At 37.5% G+C, this 26,335-nt stretch overlaps 1 protein-coding gene across 1 annotated transcript in view; it reads right to left on the bottom strand.

Moving 5' to 3' along the window:
* GAP43 (growth associated protein 43) overlaps positions 1-26,335 on the bottom strand; it is a 139,753-nt gene that overhangs the window by 52,674 nt on the left and 60,744 nt on the right. The window contains exon 2 of the mRNA XM_043994701.1: positions 13,786-14,398. Coding sequence (XP_043850636.1) covers positions 13,786-14,398 — 613 coding nt within the window. The remainder of the gene's footprint in view (positions 1-13,785; positions 14,399-26,335) is intronic.

Here is a 26,335-nt window from a genome sequence, read left to right as displayed (position 1 = left end):
CCACCACAGCCCAGTTGTCTGAACAGCTAACCAGCTGTTCACCAGTTACAAATTTACTACTGGGAAAGGTACTGTGGGAAAAGAAAATAGGCAACAGAAGTGTCTGACCCTGCTTTCTTTTTCATTCCCCACAGAGATGGTAAGATAGTGTTAAATCAACTCATTTGTCAACAGAGCAATGGCATTTTTTAACAATGGCAAGGAAAGAATAGCTAAAAATATGGAACCAGAGCAAGAAGCCGAAGGACCTGGCAGCTCTTTCCTTCCCTGCACAGATCTGTCACCCTCACTGGCAAGCTCTCACATGAGAATGTCTACAGGTCACTTGTGAGGCTGTAAAGAAATAAATCACATGTTCTTTGGGAAGGAAAAGTACTGGTTTTTCTCTGGTTCCCAACATGTTTCTCAGAACATTACAACTTTCACATCAGTCTATGAAAGCCCTAAATGATTTGAGTTCTGGCTATTCCAATAATAATAATTTAGCATCAAAATTCTACCATCCAAATCTGTCAGCCAGCTTCTGCTAGCAGTTCCCAAATTGGCCTCATGGTTGTTAGTGGCGGAGTTTTCTATTTGCACAGTGATGTCCCTAGATATACTTGCCTCCCCTATCTCGAACTTCCGGACAAAATCCAACATCTACTATGTTATATGGAGTGAAGAGTATCACAACTGTTGAGCTGCTATTAAAATGAATGATTATACTTGATTTTAATATTTGCATACAAAAATGGTTTTTTCAAAGGTTGAAATTTTTTAACGTTCAGTGAATGATTTTCCTCATTCAATTCAAATGGTCAGATATTTATTAAACAACTACCTTGTAAATATTAGTTCTATATCATTGAAACGAGGAACTCTTCTGTGAAGAAGCTCCTTCTACCAATGCAAGCTGGCACTTTCTTTGCAATTGAAAAGTTTTAGAGACCTATCTAAAGCACTGAAAGGCACTTAATTTCCTATAACCTATAAGCAATTCTTAATCTCATAATCTATGAGGCCTCCCACTCCAAGGGCAGACCCCATTTCACTATACTACATGGCCTTTTCATAGTAACTATGAGCAATAATAATACCAAAAAAAGAAAAGCTACTTCAGAAATGGACAAGAAGAATGGACCTCCCCTTCCCCCCTCCAAAAAAAGATTAATGCTATTACTAATCCCTGGAAATTTGTTTTTACTACTATGAGAGTTAGGAATTTGCAGAATCAAGGGTTTTGTTTTCATCCTGAGGGACTACTACAAAATTCAATGCAAATAAATCTAAATCCCAACCCTAAAGCTCTAAAAGATTGCATAAGTACAAACAGCACAGGAAGAGAAATGGCAACCCGATAGGAACAGAGATGCATTGCAGTGCTTCTCCATATGTGGCCTAAAATTCCCCTAGATATTCTCTGATCCATTTTATTCCTAAATGAAGCTTTTGCTGCATATTTTGTGGATGGGGAGAAGGAAGAAAGGAAAAAGGAATACTCTAAAATCAAACTGTAAGAGCACAGTTCCCATGCCAAGCAATTGATCCCCTCCCCTACCTGAACACAATTCTAGGGAAAAGCAGGCAATTGTCAGGCAATAAAAGAGATCCTTCTTCTTTCTGCATCTGTGAAATAAACATTCCTAAGGACACAGTGGAAAAACTGAGCTTAAAAATAAAACCTGTAAGATTGTGATGACTGAGAAATAAAAGCACAACTTTCCAATCGCTCCTTCATCAAACCTCTCCAATCTGGAAAGAAAATGAATCTTGAATATTAGCCACAGCAAAGGATGCATTTTCCCAATCAAAGAATCTTATTTCAAGAGACTTTGAGATAACATTTCCAGCACTGAAAGACTTCTTCCCAGTGTCAATTCCCTGTATACTACCTGTTATATGATTGGGGAACTGATATGATAATAGCAAAATAGTCATTGATAAATTTCATCTTTCTTCAAAATGATTCAAAATTAAATAACAAAGTTTTTTCTATGTTTCACTGTATTATACAATCTTGATTTGAAGGATCAGAAAAAGTCTGACCTAGGATAAAAGAAAAATGAAGAAATTACAATATATTTCTGGTTAATTAGTAAATATGTATATGTGTATATAACCAGATCATATCACCATGGTATTGGCTCAGAAATAGGTTTACTGTGAACACAGAACCAGGAGGATTTTGGAATAGGTTTTCTTCCTCCTCTGTTTTTTCTCTCAAAAAACAAAACAAAACAAAACAAAACTGTCCTGACTCCTTGAATGACTGCCACATATACTCATGGGGATGTCGCATAGTCTTATCAAGCTCAAAATGCCCAAAGTAGAAGTCATTCTATTTAAACTCTAATTTATCCCTCTCCCCAAATTCCCTATTTCTGTTGAAGGCACCACTACTCTTCTAGTCACCTTGATTTATAACTTGGTAGCTTTCATCAACTTTTCACTGTCACTTAAACCCCATATCCAATAAGTTGTCAGGTGTTGATTCTACTCCCTTAATATCTCTCAGAATCATCCCTTTCTCTCCACTTACAACACTGAGATTTCTGAAGTCCTTGCTACACCACAAATTTTCTGTCTTTCCCTCTTGTCATAACACCTACTTTGCCTCCTATCACTTGCAAAACTAGAGAAAATATGGGATAAGATACAAAATAGAGCAGTTACATGGAAAAGTTCTCAAAGCATCCCCTTGTGATCTACTTATCATATTCTTGTCCCTATTTAAAAAACACTGATTAGTATATTCATCCAAAAATTATGCATTTCATACTTAATATGTGTGAAAGATTGTGCTACGCATGGAACAGTGCTAAATTTTAAGACAGATATAAAAATCAAAGAATTTCATTGTGATTAGATACCTTAATCATTTTACAGATAGGGAAAGTGAGTCCCAGAGAAGTTGAGTAACTATCAAATTTTGCTTCTTCTCTGGTTTCCTTCTAGTGGTGAATCCATAGGGAATCTTCGAGATCAAACTCATGTATAAGTTTGAGAATATAATAGCTTATGGCAATCATCAATGGCATCTCCCTTTCAGTCTTTTTTTGAACTACTAAGGTGGAATTCCTGGATTCCTTTATCCCCACACAGTGAAATATAGATAAACAGACCCCTGGAAGGAAAATCTGCTCTTCCAAGGACACAGAAGTCATATGGATTCATAAAAGGGGAGCAGAACATTCTCCAAGTATTTACAACATGAAAAAGAATGGGTGTAATTATCAGAAAGGGAAAGACTGGGATTCTTCATAAGCATAATTTCCTTGAGAGGTACTTCATGGCTTTATGATCAACAATTACTGAGCACTGAGTCACTTCAGTGACTGGAAGAAAATAACTCTCAAAAATGCTGATAAGGTCAGTCACCACCAAAATCACCAGCTACTTGGGGATTCTGTATATTAGGTTTCTGTCAAATGTACTCAAGTAGAGAATCCATGCAGTTGTCTTCGCCTGTCAAGTGGGCAACTATTTGTTTATTCTTTAGAACCCATGGAATTTTTGATCCAAGATAGACTATTTTGTCTGACTAATTCAGTACCATAGCTACTACCTTGATGGTATTAGTAATTCACCTAGTTATTGGGAGTACTTAAGCTAAATCCCAATGCCTTGAATTTCAATTTAGTTCTCTTTACAGTTGGAATTAGGTTATGAAGCTACACTGCGACATACCCCTGGTATAGAACAATATCTATTAGTAATGTATATGATACATGCATATACATACATGCTGGCATATTAATATCTACTTTACATCAAAGTTATCCAACAGACAGAATGCAAATTAATCAAATAATCAAGCATTTGTTAAGCATCTACTATATAATAGATACTTTCTCAGGAAATGGAGATACAAAGACATAAATAATATAAAGTATCTGAATTCAAGGAGTTTATATTCTAGAGAGAGAGCTGACACATGCATAAAATTGTGTGTGTCTGTAATTTGCACAAGTACTAGCAGCTGGAGGCATTTGGAAAGATCTCATATAGGAGTTGAAATTTGAACTGAACACATATTAGAATCCACAGATTCCTTCAAAGTTCAGTTCATTCATTCAACATGATATAATTATAAGGAACAAGATTGGTCCCAGAGAAAAGTCTCAGAGTGCAGGGTCATAAATGTAGAATGTTGTCTATATTCTTTGATATTTTGATTGGTGTTAAGAGAATTACTTTTTTGTCTGTCATTTATTATATTTACTACAAAGAAGCGCTCACTGGGTAGGAGAGAAGAGATACACTCTGAAATGAAGTCAAGAGAAAAACAAAATGTCAATAAGAATAAGATTAAAACAATTTAATTTATATTTATTAAGCATTTGTTCTGTCAGCTGAGAGCACTATGTTGGGCATCGAAGGGTAGACCGATTAGAACAAGACATCACTTTATAAAGAAGGAAATATCATCAATAGTCTAGATTATGCAAACAAGTTCAGCAACACATGTAAATTATTTTTCTTACAAATAAGACCTTAAACGTGACTAAAAGTGAGAGCAGGAATCATATCTTCACTAAAACCTTAAAAAAATTACTTTTATAGGGCTTTGTTTAGAAGGCCTGAGATCCTGTGAAGATCCTTAACAATTTAAGGATAAGGACCTTTAAGAAAAACCTACTCCTAAACTAGGTCGAAACCTAATATTCAGATATCCTTGGCTTAGAGATAACATCTCAACAAGGGTAATTAACCTTGTCTGTATTGTGGTATACTTTGGCAGACTTGTGAAGCCTATGGCTCCCTCCTTAGGATGTTTTTAAATGCATAAAATAAAATACAAAACATTAGAAAGGAAACTAGTTATATTGAAGTATTATCAAAACAGTTCTTTAAAAAATTCACAGATCCTCTGAAAGCTCTCCACACAACCACCAGAAGTCTATGGACTTCAAGTTAAGAACCATTAATCTAAACTAAACAATATTTGGAGTTAATCAGTGTTATGAACTTTTCAGCCCCAAGAACTGGAAAAATGTTTTCCTTCCCTTCAATTATGGTCTAGTTATGAGAAATTGTAATTTTTTTTTGTTTCAAGAAACCTTGGTTGTAGAAATAGAATTACGATGGGCTCTGTTCAATACTCACGACTCCATTAGACTGAGCTCTCATGCTCCAATTGCTTAACAAAATGACTGTGTGACACTGCCTATTCTCACATCTTACCTTTCTACTTCCACCTTTCCCTAAGGAAATCTTGTGGTGGCAATGGGGAAAAGGGAGAAAAAATGCAATAAATGTAAACATGTATACTATGTTTCTATATATGAGTTTCTTATCCTTTAATAAAACCATGAATTGGACAGTGGGAGGTGTCATATATCAAACAAACAAAAGGTGTCATAACTCAAAAGAAGTCATCTATCATTTTACTAGACAGACAGATGGAGAAATCAAGGTGTCTCTTTTGTGTTTTTTCCCCATACAAATTGGACATGTTTGTTAACAAATTCAATTTAATTTAATTCAACAAACATTTACTGAGTGCATGGTATATTTAGAGCACTGGGTTAAGATCCTGGATGTGTCATGCCTTATTCATTTATTCAAATAGTTATTAAGCCCCTATTATGTTCAGAGAAATGTGAATGAATGGAAAAGTGTTTATTAATTACTTACTATGTTCAGAGCACTGTACTAAACAATAGATGAAATACAAAGTTCAGATAACTCTTCTACCTTACATTTTTTTAATTTTTATTTTTGCAGGGCAATGAGGGTTAAGTGATTTGCCCAGGGTCACACAGCTAGTGTCAAGTATCTGAGGCCAGATTTGAACTCAGGTCCTCCTGAATCCAGGGCTAGTGCTTTATCCACTGCACCACCTAGCTGCCCCTACCTTACATTCTAATAGTGAAATGTGACACACATGTAGACAACTCATACAAACTTATCATTGGAAAACAGTGCTTTGTAAAGTAAAAAATTATTATCAACTATGCCAGTCGGGGAAAATTTTCATGAAAAAGGTTGCATTTCAACTGGGATTTGAAGTATGGACAAGAATTCAATAGACAGGGTAAGAGAAACATTCCAGGGAGAGAGAACATCATAAGCAAAGTTACAGTTAGGAAAGCACAGTCTATGCATATTTGGGATATAGTGAGTAGTCAAATTTAGCTAGAGCATAGAGTATGTGAAGGAATATCATATGGGAAAAGACTTGAAAGATAGAGTATACCAGATGGTGTAGAGCCAATAATGCCAGGCTAAGGGGACTTTACCTCACTCAGTAGGTACAATGGGTCATAGAAGATGTTTGAGCAAAGGGATAAGATTAAATGGAAAATTATATAATATGGGGATAGGACAGACCTGTGATTTCACTGATACAGGAAACAGAGAGATGAGGAATTTTCATCTATTGACCTTGGTGATCACCTCTCTTGGACTTGTATTCTTTTTTTTTTTTGGTGAGGCAATTGGGGTTAAGTGACTTGCCCAGGGTCACACAGCTAGTTAAGTGTTAAGTGTCTGAGGCTGGCTTTGAACTCAGGTCCTCCTGAATCCAGGGCCAGGGTTCTATCTACTGTGCCACCTAGCTGCCCCTGACTTGTATTCTTAAAAAGTTGCCCAAGGCCCTGAGAGGTTAAATAATTTGATCAAGATCAGATAACCATTATGCTTCAGAAGGAAAACTTGAACCTAGGTCTTTCTAACTTGAATCCAGCTCTCTCCATTCCATCACACTGCTTTGTTGGCTTATAGTATAACAATAATAATAATAATAATAACAATAACAATAACAAATTATATGTGTACATATATGTATATATTTGGCAATTTACCATTTCCAAAGAACTTTACTAAATTATTTGATTTGACTTGAACCCCACAATGCAGTAAGGTAGTTGTCACAGATATTAGTCAATCCAGAGGTTAAGTGACTTGCCCATACCGACATAGCTAGTAAGCAGCAGAGGAAGAAATTAAGCCCAGGTTTTCCTGACTCCAGACTTAGCATCCTTTCCACTAAGTCATGCCATTTGTATCTCTATAATATATAAAGAATGAACAGAAGGGAAGAACAAGTAGAAATAGGAAGATCTAGCAAGGATAGAGGGCAGGATTTAGAATCAAAAAGTCCTAGGGTTCAACTTTTGTCTCAGTCTTAACATCTGTTTGACCAAGTCACTCAAGACTCTAAGCTACAATTTCCTCAAAATATGGTTAATGATTAGCACCTGCCTCACAAAGTTGTTATAATGAAGATCAAATGAGATGTTATTTGTAAGTGCTTTGAAAACCTTAAAACACTATATAAACATGAACCAGGGCAGCTAAGTGGTACAATGGATAGAGTTCTGGGCCTGGAGTCAGGAAGATTCATCATCATGAGTTCAAATCTGGCCTCAGACACTAACTGTGTGATCCTGGGGAACTCATTTAACCCTGTTTGCCTCAGTTTCCTCATCTGTAAAATGAACTGGAAAAGGAAATAGTAAACCATTCCAGTATCTCTGTCAAGAAAATCCCAAATGGGGTCATGTAGAGTTGTACACAACCAACATGACTGAGCAACCACAAACATGAATTATGATTATTGCTACAGTGGTCCACATAGCAAAGGGGAGGGGTTGGTTGTCTTCATTGGATAGCTATTAGATATAAATCCTTAAATAAGCATTTGATCATAGCAGCATAGATTTCCAGACTTTGAAGCCCCCTAGTCCAACCTCCTTATTTTATAGATTTTATATGTGAGGAAATTGAGACCCAGAGTGATTAAGTTGCCTAATATCACAGCTGTTGTAATTGACAGAGCTGGAATTTCAAACCAGGTCCTCTGGCTCCCTTACTCCTTCAAACAGAATTGAGAAGCTGCCTCACTAAGCAGTAATTCCCAGAGAACAACATACAAAGGACATCCTCGGAAGTCTAGCTTTGCTCAGGCCTCAGCCATCACTCTACACATCTTGAGACTATTTCTCCACCCTCCACTTACAAATGAATATAGCAAGATAAATGGTAACAGGGATGGAAGTTGGGCAGAAACATAGGGGAAAGTAAGGGTTGCTGTCACATGGCAGGAAAACCTTTCCAGAATTCAATATTAGGACCAAGATGTGAAAGTAAGTAGGTAGTGAGTAGAGTCACCTTTGCAATTAGACTCAGAATTACTTTGCTAAACTTAATCCAATCTACTCCAACAAGTATTTATTAAACATATTCATGGAATAGTGCTAGGCCTCTGGGTATCCAGAGCAAAAAATGTACAAGTATGTTCAAACAGCTTACCTTCTCCTGGGGAATACAATATTTAAACAGATAGATAGATACATGATAATTTAGAGAGGAAGGAAAAGCACCAACTAAGGGGATCCAGAAAGCCTGCCATAAAAGATAGCAGTTCTGGGGGCAACTAGGTGGGGCAGTGGATAAAGCACCAGCTCTGGATTCAGGAGGACCTGAGTTCAAATCTGATCTCAGACACTTAACACTTACTAGCTGTGTGACCCTGGGCAAGTCACTTAACCCTCATTGCCCTGAAAAAAAAAAAGAAAGAAAAGAAAAAGATAGCAGTTGAAGTATACATTACAGCAACTAGGGAATCCAGGACTTTGAGGAAAAGAGGGAATATATACCAGGAATGGGTAACAATCTATGCAGAGGCATAAATAAAGGCTGGAGATAGAATGCTGAATTTGGGAAATTAAATCCTTATCTCTGATCCTGTTATTGTAAAACATATAAAACTGACTTTAAAGAAAACCTTTCCCCAAAGAGTAGGCCTACCTAGAATTTTAGGTTCCTTATTCCTAACGTCAACTTTGCTGGGCACAGAGAGAGGAAAAATAAGGGCTTAACTTCATCCTGACTTCTACTGCTGGATAGACAGTGTTGGTTCAGCTATTGATAAGATGATAAAATGGAAAATACAGAATTGGGGAGGGAAACAAGAAAAGCTTTCTGAAAGGGTAGATAGTGTTAAAGACACATGTTTGTATATGTATGAGAAGAATGGCGCTTTACTTTGTCCTAATTTCTTTGACTATAAAATGGGAGGGATAATATCATCAGAAACCACTGGGTTATTGTCAAGAAGGGCCAATAAAAATGATTATTCTAGCAATATAAAAAGTACAACATAAAACTTTAATAATAAACAGTATTTAGAAAGTATTCTGCTGAGAATCTGATGGAGTACCTATCTTTTATGGACAGTATTTATAGGTTTTCACAGACCTCCTGAATTTTCCCTTTTTATGGGCTGTATGTAAATCTGGGAAGTGGCTTTAAAAAAAAAAGCCTAAAGTTCAAATCAGAATTGCTTATGAGGCACCCTGCTACACAAATGTAAATATCCTGGGGAAATATCAAATCTTAGACATAAGATTAGACCAAGCTTGCTGGAAACTATTTTATAATGTACATATCATTGGGGAGGCTGAAGAATGGAACTGATGGTGATTTCATGAGGCATTTAAGAGTAAAGAGCAAGCAAATTGAAAAACAATGGTCTAGAGGAATAAGGATCACAGGAGCATAGATTTAGGAGGCACAAAGACCATCTGTGCCATCCCCTTTGATTTACAGATATGGAAGCTGAGGCTCAGAGAGGTTACTGACTTGTGCAAAGTCACACAAGGTCAGAGGTAGGATTCAAATATTGGCCTTAGGAAGTCGATATTTGGCATTCTATCTACTATGCCATGCTGTCTCTCCCTAATCTCAGGTGGCATAATGGACACAGGTATAATCCATGTAAAATGCCCAGATTTAGATAGATCCACAGCTATAAAATAAAAAAAGGTTGTACTAGATGGCCCATTTGGTACCTTCCAACACGAATTCTATCATCTTACAATTATTAATACATCACCATTAATCACACCAGAAAGTCAGAAAACCTTGCCCCAATGCTGAATTGCTAAGAAGCATTAATAATTTTCACAAACATTATTGCTAGAAAATCTCAGAAATGCCCAAGAAATGTTTCACCTAATAGTGTTTTCTTTAATTAAATATTTTAATACTGAAAAGAAAAAGAAATGCCTTGAAATATATATAATTAGTCAAACAAAAACAATTCCAACATTGACCATATCCAAAAAAAATATCTCATTCTGAGCCTGAGCCCATCAATTTTTCTTAAGAGTTGGGTAGAATGTCTTATCATTAGTCCCCTGAAATTATACTGGGTCATTATATTGATCAGAGTTCTTAAGGCTTTCAAATTTTACCTAACATTGTGTTTTCATGGAGCCAATTAATTTCACTCTGTAGGATATGCTTCATTTAATGTTGAATACTGGAAAGCTGATAGGAATTTGATTTATTTTCCCTGAATCCCAGGAATCATAACCTTTGTGTCTTTTCTTGACTATAAAGACTTATTCTAGCCAAATGAGAGATGGAAAAGGAAAGACTTATCTTCCCAAATTTCCCTTCTGTTGGCAATAATTTATCAAAGGGGATAAGACCATTCAAAAATGTAATCTGGATAAACACCATAAAAATATTGAGTGACCTACAGTTGCTCTTCTTAGTAGTAACCGCCAAGCATACCATGGCAAACATCCAGTCAATGATACTGGCTAGTAGCCAGCTGGAAGTGTTGTTACCCTTGGCAATATAGCATCATCATATAGTATTGCTATCCTGGATTACAGAAGAAGAAAGAGATGAGCCCTCAAAAAGGCAATGGTGCTGGGTTTTTAGGGGTGGAACCTGAGAAAGTCAAAGGGACAACTGAGGTAAAAAAGGAAATTGGCAGGAAACTCTGCTTCTGGCTTTCCTGCAGCGAAATTAGAAGTTCAACACTAATATATAACAGGTTTCCTAATTTAAAAATTAAGTCGAGAATTCTCTTCCCACAGCTAAAAGGTTAAAAACATTTTTTTCAAGGAGAGTGATTGTTTTGAGATCCAAAAGGGGCATAGATAAAAGTGCACTGGAACCCTTATATATGACGGAGAGGAGAGAAAGAGAAAAGGAGAAGGATTGAAAGGGATAAGAAAGTGAAAACAAATGTAGGTTTTGAAATGGTAAGAAGCTTTGAAGAACTGTATTGTCAACCCTTAAAAATCAATTAAGCTAATGTTAAAATGTTGGCTTTATCTGATCCAACAACGACTTATAGAGGAATTATCTTTTATTTTTCCCCTTCCTTCTTTTTTCCCCCAGCTCACTATTTTCCCTACCTTTGTCCCACTCTTTCTTCCCTGTCCACATTTTTCCCTTTGTTGTCCCATTTGAACATCCATACAATCCTAGGAGTTAATATAGGTAGCATGCTGTGAACATCCTTTGCCAAAGAAGTTACCAAATTTGAGAAATAGAGTGACTGATGTTGTGGGTTGGAACCTCACATTCAGGAGAATCTTGTTGATATTATGTGTCACTTTTCCTTTAGGTTTTATTTGGTGATGGGGAGAGAGGAACATTTCATACTGGATTATCAGTAAGCAGAAATTCAGACTGTTTCAACTAAAACATACTAAATATTACATGTACATACAGAGGGAAGAGCAAACTTTCTCCAGAGAAGCAGGGAAGACTCCTCACCTGGGACATTTATACCTGGATTAAAATAAAATTCAATAGAAAGCAGTGAACAATATTGTACAAACCCCCAGAGATTTGGGTTCAAGTTCCTCTCATAGATCTTGTTGCCACATCTGATTTCTGTGATCCCAGGAAACTTACCAACCCAGGGTAATTTGTGCTTGTCAGATGGAGAGAACAAAGCAAATGTCTCTTCAAGAAAACAAAACAAACCAACAACAGCAAAATACAAACCTGAAGGTCAGAGCTACAGGAAAATTGAAGCTGTCCAAAGCTGAGGAATGGTTAAGGGTAAAATAGTTCTTCATGGCCAGTGGACTACTCTCATTTGGAATTTCACTCTTATTTTCACGGAACCATAGAATCTTAGGCTAGAAGGGCCTTAGAGGTCATTTAGTTCATCTTCCTCACTTTTCAGTTGAGAAAGCTAAAAGTCATCCCCTACATCACCAGCACATTTTATCTATTTCTTTATCTAAGTCTTATTCTTAGAGGTTATAAACATTTTGATAATAATCTGATGAAGTTTACCCTTGTTTTGTGGCCTTTGCTTGTTTTATGTTATGACACAGGAAAGCAAACTTATTGAGGACTACATTTTATATTTATATCACAATGCTTGGGATATAGTCAGCATTTAATAAATGTTCATTGATTGACTGCTTGGTTCCAACTTCCTGAGGTCATTGATATTTTCCCATACCAAATAACCAAAAAAGGTCAGACAGCTGGAAAAGAGGGTGAAGACTACAGGAAAAAGAAGGCCTGGCCCAGGCTGTTACTGTGTGTTGAGAAAACAGATTGCAGGAGGCTGAGCAACTAGCAGCTCTGCCAGCTAAAATCACAGTGGGAGAGTTAGCATTGAATTAATATAAAGGATAAGGCCCAGATGAAGGATCCTACAGGAGGAAGAAGTAAGAAAATCTATTTATGGCTAGTTCCCCATAGTTGGTAACCCCCCCCCTTTTTTTTTAACCTTTGCCTTCTCCACCTGTTTATATCATCCCTCCCGACTTTGTATGTTTCTCTTATAATCTACTGAAGGAAAGCCCACCCATTTAAAATCACCCAGGAGGTTTCTGGGCTCCTTTCGGAGAATAGGAGCAAAAGAGGAGAAATCTTTACCCACTCATAGCCATAAGACCATGAAAGAAAGCAGGAAGAATAGGGGAAGTGATGGCACTGAGAGAATAACAGAGAACACACCTTCAAGCAACCTAATATTTGAGTGTCATTCTTCCAGACCACACAAAACCTCACTTTCTCAGGCCACTCCAGAATAGAGAAGGGCATTTTGACCTAGTAACCCAGACCCATATTCTAGAGGATAGTCAAAGTCACAGTGGCCCCTACTGGCCAAAAGGGAGCTTATTCAGCTTTGATCTGTTGAAAATGTCAAAGTATCAAGGAATAAGTTCAGTTTTCTAGGAGGAGCCCCAATTAGAAGCACCTTTGTACTCTGTACATAAAAAGCAACTATGTACTTTGTACATCAAGTCTTATGGGTTGACAAATATATCTTCATAGTCAATTCCCAATTACTCATGTTGATGGTAAGGAGCTATGATGTTGATCATCCGAATCTCATCCATGCTTGGGTTTCAGGCTGTGCTGTGTAAGTTTGCTGCTGTGGCAGCAGCTACATTTATCTACTTAATTATGTTTTATTGAAACTAACATTAACATGAACACTACCTAAGCATACAACAATGGCTGGCAGGGGACAGACAAGCCAGAAACACTCTGAGTGGTAGGAGGGAGCCAATCTGGGATTATAGTGTGTGTGTCTGTGTTGTTGTTTTTTTTCCTGAGGACAATTCATAAAGTGGATAATCTGCCCTTGGCTAATAGGTAGTTGATGGTATTTGTAATAAGTACTTCCTAGAGCCAAATGAACATACTAGCTGATTCTCATGGAGAAAATATGCACAGTCTGAGTAATTCTCTATTAGGCTATGTCTACCCAGACAAAGTGAAGTTTTGACCCAAATTATCTAGTTTACCTGTTTACGTTGATCAAATTAAAAATATAATTGCCAGAATTCCTCTTCACTTTGTGCTACACCAGACCCGGCCTGAGTGTTCACAGAGCCTTAGAGGATTGTCTGAGCCTAAATGAATTCTATCAACCTGGAGAGATGTGAATCTTGACCCTTAGCTCCCTGATCTACAGAAAGGTGGCTCCTACTCCTTTGTTCTTCCCACCACTCAAGTCCTCCTCCCTTACTGCCTCTTCCCTTGGAGTTGGGAAGTTTGGAGACTCCTGCTCCGACTCACCTGTCTTCTCTTCAGTTTTGCTGCTTTCTGCCGTCTCAGTTTGAGGCTGGGCTGTTGCCTTGGCAGCAGCATCCTCTGCAGCAGGGGTGGTGGCAGCAGCAGTGGGGACAGCAGCAGGCACATCGGCTTGTTTAGGTTCCTCCTTGGTGGGGGCATCTTCAGCCTTGGAGGACGGCGAGTTGTCAGTGGAAGCTTTAGTGGCACTTTCTGTTTCAGCGGAGGCCGGCTTCTCCTCTGATGGGGCACTAGCCTTGGGGGCTGGCTGCTCAGAAGCAGCAGCCTGGGCGCCGGCCTCCTTCTCCTCTGAAGGAGTCTCCCCAGCTTTGCTGGCCTCTTCTGCCTTGGCACCAGCAGCCGGAGCAGCTTCTGTGGCTGCAGGGGCGTCACTCTCTTTTTTCTCCACAGCATCGGCGGTGGCAGCAGCTTCTTCCTTCTTCTCATTCGCATCGGCCTCAGCAGCTCGGGCATCTCCCTTCTTTTCCCCCTTGAGCTTTTTCCTTGTTATGTGTCCACGGAAGCTCGCCTGGATTTTGGTGGCTGCCTTATGAGCTTTATCTTCGGGTTTGATGCCATCTTGTTCAATCTTTTGGTCAGCATCATCATTTTTTTCAACCTTGAGGTAGAAAAGAAAAAGAGGAAGGAAATACCATGAGGATCTATAGGATCTCAGGAGCATAGATTCAGAACAGAGGAAATTAGAAGTTATCTGGTCCCAACCCCTCATTTTACAGTTGAAAACCAGAGTTGTTCAATGATTGGCCAAGGGTCGCATTGCTAGTAAAGTGATTGAGGTGGGATTTGAACTCAGGTCCTCTGATTCCAAACCCGGTGCTCTTTCAACTATGCATTTTTCTCAAAAGCAAAGCAGAAAGCAAATTTTATCCCACCCTTTTCCACAATGCAGGATTTGGGCCAGACCTGCATCAGGCAGAGAAGAAGGGCAGATTGTTTTACTAGAAAACAGTAGACTTGTGGTCTTCAGCGACCAGAGGTATCCTTTAAAAAAAAAAAAAAGTGTGTTTTGACTGTGACATCTGTGGCTTAGGTTTTAAATTCCTCTGATCATCCCAAAGAAGGGCCACAGAAAAGCTCAAAACAAAACAAAACAAAACAAATAAACAAAAACATTTCAGTACCATTCTAAGAATTCTCCCTTGACTGAACTCAAACCAATGCTTTTTGGGTGGGCCACAATGTTTGCTCCCACTTTGTAACCAAAGAACTCCCAGGAAAGCTGTTTTTCTAGTATTTCTGGCTGGACGCAAAGTGTGGTATGCCAAGAAATCCTATGAAAAAGCCTGTTCTCCCAGAATCTACAGCCTGAGTTTACAACAATGATAGAGTCAATGCAGATAGCATGAGAAAACTGGTACCAAGCAAACCAAACCAAGGTTTGATTTCTAACCCAAGTTGAATATGGATTTAGAAGTTTTAAGGAATGATCCCAATTGAACTGATCCTTTAGCCTAATAATTTCCAAACAACACACACCAACACATATACACACACACTCACACATGCATATACATTCATTCGTGTCATCCCAAGCCCAATAATGCAAACAAGAATAGAGAAATCAGGCTTTTAAAAATGGGTTGTCTTGTTAATGAATTCATTTAAAGTTTCATACATGAATATGGTTTCAATTTTTAGAAAAAAAATATGGCACAAATTAACTAAAACATGAATCCCTATTAGAAAAGCAATGTAAAGCCACACACTCCCAACACACACACACACAAATGAACATTGTATCAAACTATATTTTGCTACTTTCAATAGAGTTCTTCTAATGGAGAAGCCAAAAGATCAGTATACATAGTTTTTCATCTTTTAGCAATCACATTTGAATCAATGAACATTTTGTGATTCTGAGACAAAGACTAGGGATTGCTCAATCAAATAATAAATCATGGAATGGAATTCTTGCCCCTCTGTGGAAAACACTCCATAAGTGTACACAATCATTATTATGCCTAGAATTAATCATTGCTATTCTCCACATCATCTAGTCATTCATCAACATTCATTCATTTACCTTTATTTACTTTGTACCTGTTACATAAAAGGTATTGTGGGGAATTATAAGAAATCCACTTAAATTGAAATAGAAGAAGTTTCCATGGGACAGCTAGGTGGTATGGTGGATAGAGCACCAGCTCTGGAGTGAGAAGGACCTGAGTTCAAATCCGGCCCTAGACAGTTACTAGCTGTGTAATCCTGGGCAAATTACTTAACCCCAATTGCTTCAAAATTAAAAAGCCTATGGCTTAGAAGACAAAACAAAGATGTCCCTGACTCTATACATTATAAAATATTGAGATATTATTACAATTAGTTGGATATAGTCATAGTATACAGGGTAGCTTTACTACAGTTCTACCAATCAATCAATAAGCATCTTTTAAGGGTCTACTATGAGCTAGACACTGTGCCAGGCCCTGGGCACAAAAACAAAGAATGAAACTATCCCATATTTAAGCAAGTAGCTTATATTCTATTAGGAAGATAAGAAATATATAGATGTTGACACAGGCTAAATAAAAATATGCATCTGAGTATATATATATGTGTGTATACATATATATACAAACACACATATATGGAGAGAAAACAAATATTTTGTTTGCTTTGCTAAAGGTATTCATAAATCACTTTTGTCTGTGATCTCTGGCCTCTTCTCTTTGATCTCCCCACAATACCTACTTTATTTCCCAATAATTTGCCGTTTCTTAATCTACACATTTCTATAACAGCAGAAATCACTCCCCGTATTCTAAGCTCTCTTAAGAGGAATATGATGATGAAGATGTATTTCTAAGCTAAGTTGGGTCCTAATTGGGGAATACAAGGAAAGGTAATGAGCACTGTTCAGGCTTATAGTGCATGTAAGGATTCCATTAAGGATGCTTTGGAGGTAAGGCATGCTTCACTAAGTGCAGAGAAGTGGGAAGTCAATCAGTGAAGAGCATTTAATTTAGCCATACCTCATTTTGTCCCAGACTAGCCTAGAATTCAAGTCAAGTGCTTAAATACTCATATCCCCAGGGACCTTGTAGGGGGAGAGAAGGAGTCTCATTTCCCCAGTCCCAGCAACCCAAGAAGCAAGGGATTTCCATATTTCTTCTTTTAAGTATACTTTCTGTATAGCATATATTGTTGTTTCTAGTAGTAGTAGTGGCGATGGTAATAGTAATAATAATGGTGGTGGGGCAGCTAGGTGGCGCAATGGATAAGGCACTAGCCTTGGATTCAGGAGGACCTGAGTTCAAACCCAGCCTCGGACACTTACTAGCTGTGTGACCCTGGGCAAGTCACTTAAACCCCATTGCCCTGCAAAAAAAAAAATCCAATAATAATGGTGGTGGTGGTGGTAGTTGTAGTAGTAGTAGTAGTAGTAGTAGTAGTAGTAGTAGTAGTAGTAGTAGTAGTAGATGACTTTTTAAGCACAGGTTTCCATTTCCTAAAGATATTTTTTTTTCTTTGCTAAAAATACTTTGGTTATGAATGATTTTACCTATAACTGGAGTTGGGTAATAAGATCTAAACAACCATGTGGAAGAGGGTTGATTGATTGTCTATTACTCAGTAAATTCACTAGGTCCAGCAGAGAATGCGGACCCTATGAGTCACATAATAACATCCTGCCCTAAAACAATAAAGGAAATAAAAAGGAAATAAGACAGTTGAGTGCTGTTTGAGGCATGGAAAATACAAATGCAAAGAATGAAATGATCCCTAGTCTCAAAGATCTTATATTTTATTAGGGCAAACAACAAATACAGATACAAAGTGTCCCAAAACTCTAAGTGTAATTTAAAGTTATTAAAGCTTAAAACTGCACTAAGACTTTTAGGACATACTGTATAATGATAGCTCAAAAGCAAATCTGCCATTCTGTTCATGCTCCAAGTAGAAGTTAAAGAAATCTTTTTAAAGAACAAGGAACAATGAACTATTTCAAACTAGTAGAGTTTCCTGGTTTGGGATTAATATTTATATCTCTCTGGAAACTGCCTACATGCTTCAGCATAATAAGGTTTTCAAATCTACAAACACAGAGAAAGTTCTTTTACCATTAATTACCATTGGTAATTAATGGTTAATTACCAATTACCATTGGTAATTAATGGTTAATTACCATTAACCAAAAAATGAGATTGAGAGAAATAGATGTAGAGAGGAGAGAGAGAGAGAGAGAGAAAGAAGGAAGAAGAAGAAGAAGAAGAAGAAGAAGAAGAAGAAGAAGAAGAAGAAAAAGAAAAAGGAGGAGGAGGAGGAGGAGAAGGAGGAAGAGGAGAAGGAGAAGGAGGGAGAGGAGAGACAGAGAGAGGTTGTTTCCTAGTGTATAGAGAGCTATACTTTAAGCCAAGAACACCTTTGTGTAAGTACTGCATGACTCAGACTACCTGTCCGACCATGGACAAAGTATTTAATTCCTCAGTGCTCTAGGCAACTCTATATGTCTATAACTTTCAGAGCAAGTGATATTCTTGGTAGATGGAAGGTCCTCACCTGAAAGTGCTCTAGGCCAATGAAATTACAGATCCTCCCTCCCTCCCTCCCTCCCTCCCTCTCTCTCTCTCTCTGAGCAATCTCTCTCATTTATGTATACATATGTAGAATAAAACATGCATATATACACATATGTAGGGGAGTAATATATATAATGTATCTATGTATTTATGCGTGTACATACATATATGTGTATGTATGTATCAAACTTCAAAAAGGCCTAGGGCAATAAAATGGAAATTGATATCTTATGCTCCCTATACTTATATCAAAGCAAACTGGCCCTGCTTTCCTGAAAACCTTTTCAAAAAACTCTATTGAGCATCACAGAAAATTCACAAATGCTGACAGGTTTGATCCAAATATGAGGGATCCCTTTTTGAAAAGGTGGATGACTATATGAAATAGCCTCAGCCCTCAAATTTTCTTACTTCTGAATGAAGCAATAGAGAATAAAGGTCTCCCTGTTTTGTTTTCTCTTATTTTTTGAATCTTTGTTACAAAGGATAGTTCTCTGGGTAAGGGAATAAGGAGGGATATATTTAGAAACTAATATAATGTAAGAGATAAAGGAAATCAATAAAAACAATATAAACATTTTAAAAGAAAATACAATTTTCCATCTGTCATCTTCCCTTTTGAGAAAACAATGCAAAACAAGTGCTGTGACCACTGACTAACACTGAATCTGCCTTTTTAATCCCCCATTGTATATTCGAAAAGAAGGTCACCTTAGGTCACCTTGTTTAAAATGTCTGCACCAAACAAAAATCAATACATTCAAATATCAAAGATCAATCCCAGAGCCATTCACCTCTAAGGATTTGTTCAAATCCTGTTTGAGTCACAAGAGACTCTTGTTAATCTTACTTTTTTCCCCAGTTACCTCTCCCATGAATTAATTAGAAAGCTAACAATAGAGAATGCAATATATTTATGTAAGTGGTATGGGATCAGAGAGAGAAGATGTAAGAAATTGTAAGAAATTTCCCCAAGTTAACAACTGGAGAGCTTTTTGGAAGTGCCTAGTCTTCCTCTAACCCCCAGGTTGACTTGACCTTGTCCCTAATCTCTTTAGTATTGACTTGTTAAATGGGTAGGGCAGTGTAGACTACCAAAAAACAAATTCTTATTCATATTATGTATATTCTGTTCTAGGTCCCGCTAACTTACAGTATAGGACTAGGTATCAAAGTAGACATATGTAGAGTCATAGAATTGCAGAAATGGAAAAGATCACCAAGACCATTTTGTTCAGGGGGTTGCAACCTTTTTAATGTGTCATGAACCCATTTAATAGTCTGCTGAAGCATATGTATGCTTTCTTAGAATGTTTTTAAATAACTAAATGAAATGCTAAATTTAAGTTAGAGGTTAGTGAAAATAAAAGTGTATTTTTTCTTCTATTCAAGTTCACCAATCTGATAAAAATTTATATGTAGCCATATTGGGAGTCTTAAAAATCTTGATCTAGTTTAATGCTTTTATTTCATAGACAAGGAATCTGAAGCTCAGAGAAGTTAACTAATTTACCACATCCAGCAGAACAAGGATTAAAACTCAGGTCTTTGGTCTTTCCATCATTCCACAGTGCCTCTCTCTAGATAAATTCATCCATTTGCTAATATATACAGCACAGATGATAAAAATCACAAGTGAACAAATGAATCAAAGTAAGAATCTCAGTTTCACACTACAATATAAGATGGAAATTCTGACTTCCTGTAACTGTTCCCTTCCCAATATGAAGAATGAATGAATAAATGAATGGAAAGACAGCCTTCCCCTCCCTACTTCTGCCTACCGCCCACCGTCTCACCAGTCCCATGCTGTAACACTGGCCTATTCTCTGATGCACAGCTACCTTCCCTGAAATCCTGCTGTTCTTGCCATCTCCTACTGTGATTTACACAGCACAATCTGGGGCACTGGAGCAGCTGTCCCCGTGAGGATGTCTTCAAGTATAAGATGGAAGCATGACCCTGTTAAATTAACAGTTGCGAACTGAGCATGGAGCCAAGATGCTGTAATTTTACTCCAGCTTTGTTTTTTTGAATGAACCCATATCTCAAATGAAGAATGGTACTGAATGGTGATGGAAGCATTGGTACTACAGGAAGGAATTTAGTGCTAAAAATGAGAGAAGTCCTCACTGTGGATCCATTGCCCTGCACAAGCAACAGTAAATAAGCCTGTGGGCATTGGTCTCAAAGAGTCATCATAGTGCCTTGAGAGAACTCTAATTTAAAAGCCTCACTTTCTCTTTCTAATAAAAAGCCAAGCACTGATGAAAAATGTTACTCAACTCTGGAAAGAGAGGTGATAGTTTAACTATGCAGAATAGACAAATATTTTTGGACATGACCAATGTGGGCATATGCTTTGCTTAAATATCTTATTTGTTATAAGTTGTATATTTTCCCCCTAGTTGAGGATGAGAAGGAGGGTGAAGAGAGAAAAAAATTCTTGTTAGTTGAAAAAAATATATTTAGTTTTTAAAAGAACAAGCAAAAAGCTGCTATGGTTAGAAGAAAGTTGAGTATCTCTGTAGGGCTCATTGGGCAAGAGGAAAGATTCTAGTAAAAAAAAGTTAACTTTAAAGCATGACTAACCCACCACCTCATCTGCCTTCTTGAATCTATTTCCTTACTATTAGGGAATTCCCATTGTGTTAAATGATGTACAAAAAGTAGACCTGTGTGCTAAGACCAAAGTGGTAATTAGACTGATTTTGAGGAGAGTCCCAACTGAACAACAGATCAAGGAAAAGGGAGACTGAAGAAGAAAATGGGGGAAGAGAACAGAGACTAACAAGGAAAAGCAGATCTAGAGAGCAATTCTTATATTAAGCAGAGCCCAAGTGGTCCTCATTTGTTGTTCAGACAGTAAGAAAATCTATATTGCCTGAGTTAACTTTTTGGTGTGTCATGGATACCCTTCTTTGAAAATCTGATGAAACCTTTGAACTCGTTCTCTTAATTATATTTCTAAATGCGTAGAATATGTAAAATATATAGAAGTGCATAAGAATAAAATGGATAGAATTACATTATATAGAAATTTGGGTAACAAAATATATTAAAAATAAACTCATGGGGGCAGCTAGGTGGTGCAGTGTATAGAGCACAGGCCCTGGAGTCAGGAGGACCTGAGTTCAAATCCGGCCTCAGACACTTAACACTTACTAGCTGTGTGACCCTAGGCAAGTCACTTAACCCCAATTGCCTCACTAAAAAAAAAAAAAGAAAAAAGAAAAAGAAACTCATGGAAGAAGGGTAAGGAACTAAACAAAATTTGGATGTCTTAGATGGCAGGGAAGAGAAGAATTTGTGCTGGCACTCAGGTGACTGGGACAAAAAACATCCAGAAGCAAGATCATTTTAAATACTTAATTTAAATATTCATTTTGAATAATTACCTATAATTTATCCTCTCTATTTTTTTTTTGTACAAAACTGTGTATACGTTGTCTCCCCCATTAGATTTTTAGCTCCTTGAGGGCAGGGGCTATTATGGCCTTTTTTTATACCTTGGGATTAGCATAGTACCAGGCATGTGGTAGATGCTTAATAAATAATTGTCAACTTGACCTAAAAGATATCTCTTAGGGTGGACAAACCTGAAAGCTGTGATCAGTTTCCTGTGTGTGGGCTTGTACTTTGTCTATCCCCATGCTTGAAACCACTCCTTACCTCCATCTCTTGGAATCCCTAGTTTTCATCAATAATAATAATAATAACTAATATCTACATAGTACATATAGTATTTACTATATGAAAAGCACCATGCTAAACACTTTGCCAATATTATCTCATTTGATACTCATGACCCCGGGAGGGAGATTCTATCATTATCTCTGTTTTTATAGTTAAGAAAATTGACATTACGTGACTTGCCCAAGGTCACACAGCTAGTCTGAGGCCAGATTTGAATTTAGGCCTTCCTGACTTTAGGCCCAGTGCTCTATCCATTGAACTACCCAACTTTTTTTTTGGGGGGGGTGCAATGAGGGTTAAGTGACTTGCCCAGGGTCACACAGCTAGTAATTGTCAAGTGAACTCAGGTCCTCCTGAATCCAGGGTCGGTGTTTTATCCACTGCGCCACCTAGCTGCCCCTACCCAACTTCTTAATGAGGCTTTTCCTCATTTCCACTCCCACCACTAATGTCTCCCTTAGAGAATCACTTTGTATCTATTACATATTATATATACATATATATATATACATACACACATACATATAGAATACGTATATATAATGTATGTATATAAATATGCATAAAATAAATGCAATATGATTGTGTGTATACACATGCACACACATATGTAAATAATAGATGTAAGGTTATTCTGTAAGGAAGGCACTAAATATAGTATGCTTTAATTGTATATGCATACATACATGTGTATCTCTCTCTATAATAGATATATATATATAATATTATATTATATATTCCTATATGTGTACATGTTGTCTATTTCCACTAAACTGTAAGCTTCTTGAGCACAGGAGCTATCTTCATTTTTGTCTTTGTACCCCCATATGCCTAGCTCAATGTTCGGCAGATGATAAGTGCTTAACAGATAAATGTTAATAGATTGGTTGCTCAATGGTTCATGCCCCTACTGAGCCTCAGACATCATGTAAGGAAGTATTGCAACTGATAGGATGTTGTCTATTGATTCTTCTTGAGAGCAAAGAATAGGAAATGGGGAACAAAGAACTCCATAAAGACCCAAGTTCAAGAGGCCCAAAAGTTCTTTGTAAATGGAGATTAAACAGAGTAGATCTCACCCAGAACCAAGTTGAACTCTCCTTTAGCAGATGAGCAGATGATAAAGCACCCTGGCCTACCTTGGAGTCAGGGTGATCTGGGTTCAAGTTCTTCTACCTCCCATGAATACTAATTGTTTAACCTCTCAGTGCCCCCATGCAATTCTCTAAGGCTATAAACTGCAGAGGATTATTGATCTCCATCTGTGGAGAGAATTTCCACACCAAGAGTAGTCCCTTAAGTTCATGATATCACAGGTCCAGACTAAAAGAAATAAAAAAGTCAGGTTTCTGCATCAGACAGATACCTGACCTTCCCTACAGCATTTAAGCACAGTCATTCTCAGCAGGGAGGGTGACTGATGAAGAAGGATCCAATCAGTTTCTTGCTTTGCTTATACCTGTGTTTTTTCCTCCTGTTCCTGGACCCTTAAGAAACTCAAAAATGAAGAATTAAAGAATAAACAAAACAAGCTATAATTATAATAAAACACATGTTTTAACCTGTCCTATTTGGTGGCAGTAATTCATGCTATAAATCAAATAAGAATACCTGTAAAAAGCACATCACAGAGTGCCTAGCACATGGTAGAGTTTAAATAATCACCGATTCCCTTCCACACCTTAAAAACTAGAGTGGGGGAAACATATGAAGTTTGAGGAAGTACAAAGTCATAGTATTTCTGGACTTTTCCCTTGGAATTCAATTCTCTGCAGCTTAGGGAGAAATGGAAAGGGGTATTCTCAATTGATGAATAGGCAAAGGATATTATCAGGCAGTTATCAAAAGAAGAAATCCAAGTGATTAATAGTCATGTAAAATGTTCCAAATCTCTAACAATTAGAGAATTGCAAATGAAAGCAACTCTGAGGTTCTACCTCACATGTACAAAGTTGTCCAAAGGAAAATTGCAAATGCTAGAGGGGCCATGGGAAAATAAATACAGTAAGGCACAGCTGGTGGAGCTGTTAACTGTTCCAAATATTCTGGAAAGCTATTTGACTAAGTCTCAAAAGTTGCTAAATTGTTGATACACTTTAACTCACCAATATCTAGATCTATACTCCAAAAAGATCAAATAAAGAGAAAAAGGATCTAGATATACAAAAAGTATCCATAGCAAATTATTTGGGGTTGCAAAGAACTGGAAACTAAAAGAGTACATGTGTATACATACACATTACCATTTTCTACATGCATATTCATTTTATATAAATATTTTGTTGTTTGTTTGTTTTTCAGTCATACCCAGCTCTTCATGACCCCATTTGAATTTTTCTTGGCAAAGGTACTAGAGTGGTTTGCCATTTTCTTCTCCAGCTCATTTTACAGATGAGGAAACTGAGGGAAACACGGTTAAGTGACTTACCCAGGGTCACACAATTACCAAATGTTTGAGGCCAGATTTGAACTCATGAAGATGAGTTCTCCTGACTCCAGGCCTGGTACTCTATATATACTCTATGTATACTCTATACTACATGTATCATATACATACATATATGTGTGTGTATGTATATATAATGTATATGTGTGTATATCTATACATGCACCTATATGTTTATATGTGTCTGTATTTACTTCAAACTCCACTCAACTCCAAAGAAGAAATTTTAAAATTTAGGAGAACTGTTGCCTGTGAATAGGCAAGAACCAGCCTAACAGTTTCTTCAAGTATGAGTTGGATTAGATGGGCTCTGAGGTCCCCTTCAAATCTGATATGCTGTAAAACCATCATTCAACAAATGATTGGTCACAGATAAGCAGTTACATGCTGGAGAGACCTAGAAAACCATTAGAAATTCCCCAAAGAAAAAGATTCAACTCTGGGCTTCTGAATTTAAGATACCAGTGACTGACTTTTAAGAATCTCTCACTATAACAAAATGTCTGTGGCAGAATCTTTTGCATGTTAAATAGAGCAATTTTCTTGGCAGATAAGAATGAAGGTGGAAACCATTATATATGGGTGAAGGAGAACATACATCAATCAATGCCAGAAGTAATAGGCATAGATTTATGTAAGGACAAGATGTCCAAGATAAAAAGGAATATATAAAGCCCTTTCCACCACTAAATTCTATGATCTGATGCTATTTTTTTTAAATTCCAAGAATTCTAGATGCCTAGAAAGATAGCAGTGAAAGATGAAATGGTAAAGCCCAGCTCTCTCTTGCTATTCTAACAAAGATCACGGATGAACACAAGACTGAAGAGTGATTCCAAGGAGATTTCTAAGTAAATATAATGGGAAACTACAGGGTGCTGTTTTTCCAGTCCAGGTAAGCATAAAGCGATAGTTAGAGGCTTATGGACCCCGGAGAGGGGTCCAACCAGGACAACCTACATTGACCCTTCCAGCACAGGGAACTGAACTGATGCCTGTAACTATACTTGGTCTCAGATCCTACACATCCAAGGCCTGAAGCTGCATATATGGAAAGGAGCAAAGACAGAGAGGATCAGGCAGTACGGTCATTCTGACTCCAGAGAAGAGTCAGGGATTCAAAAATGGACTGAGACTGAGGCCTTCAGCTGTATACAAGGACAAGGAGTAGCATCATAGATCCAACAAGGCCAGGCTTGAGTCCGTATACCAAGCAGGGAGTAGAAATGAGCCTAAGACTGCCTCTCTGACTCAGGAGCAAGACCTCAAATTAGTCCATAAACCTTGGCAATAGCCTGCAATTAAATAACTGTGACAGGGTGCTCAGACCAAGTTTGAGCCTTTAATTCTTTTGTTCTGAACCCATAAAGCCATCCAGCTAGTTATCTACTGGAGGCCAACTAGGGGCAGGCCTTCAGTTGTGTTGCCCAAACCCAAAACAGGGCCAAGAGCCTTGAGATTTGCAAAATCTCAAAATGGCAGAGCAGTGATTAGACTTTGTCCTAGGTCAGAATGTTTGATGTAGACTAAAAACTTGCATCTTCTTGCTCTTGAGCTACCCTTGAGATCCTTGAGGAACAAAGTATTCAGAGAAAGAAAGCAGCAGTAGGACCCCAGAGAATATAGATCAGAACCCCAAGAGGTCCCAATGTTCCTCCCTGAAGTGTAGAGAACCTGACTATAACAAAAAGTATGAATTCAGCATGAAAATCTGTACAGATAAATAAAAGAAAAAACACATTGTTTTAAAGTGCAGGACATCAAAGACACAAAGCCTGAAGAAGCCTATAATGACTAGATTTGAAGTCAGTTCAATATGAGCCACAGTTAGGCCTTCCTGTGTGTCCATTTCCTCATCTTTAAATGTGAGATT

This window comes from Dromiciops gliroides, chromosome 3 (assembly GCF_019393635.1).
Source record: "Dromiciops gliroides isolate mDroGli1 chromosome 3, mDroGli1.pri, whole genome shotgun sequence".
In the NCBI taxonomy this organism is placed as follows: Eukaryota; Metazoa; Chordata; class Mammalia; order Microbiotheria; family Microbiotheriidae; genus Dromiciops; species Dromiciops gliroides.
The sequence above is the reverse complement of the archived record's forward strand: the minus strand, read 5'-3'. Positions and strand labels throughout refer to the sequence as shown.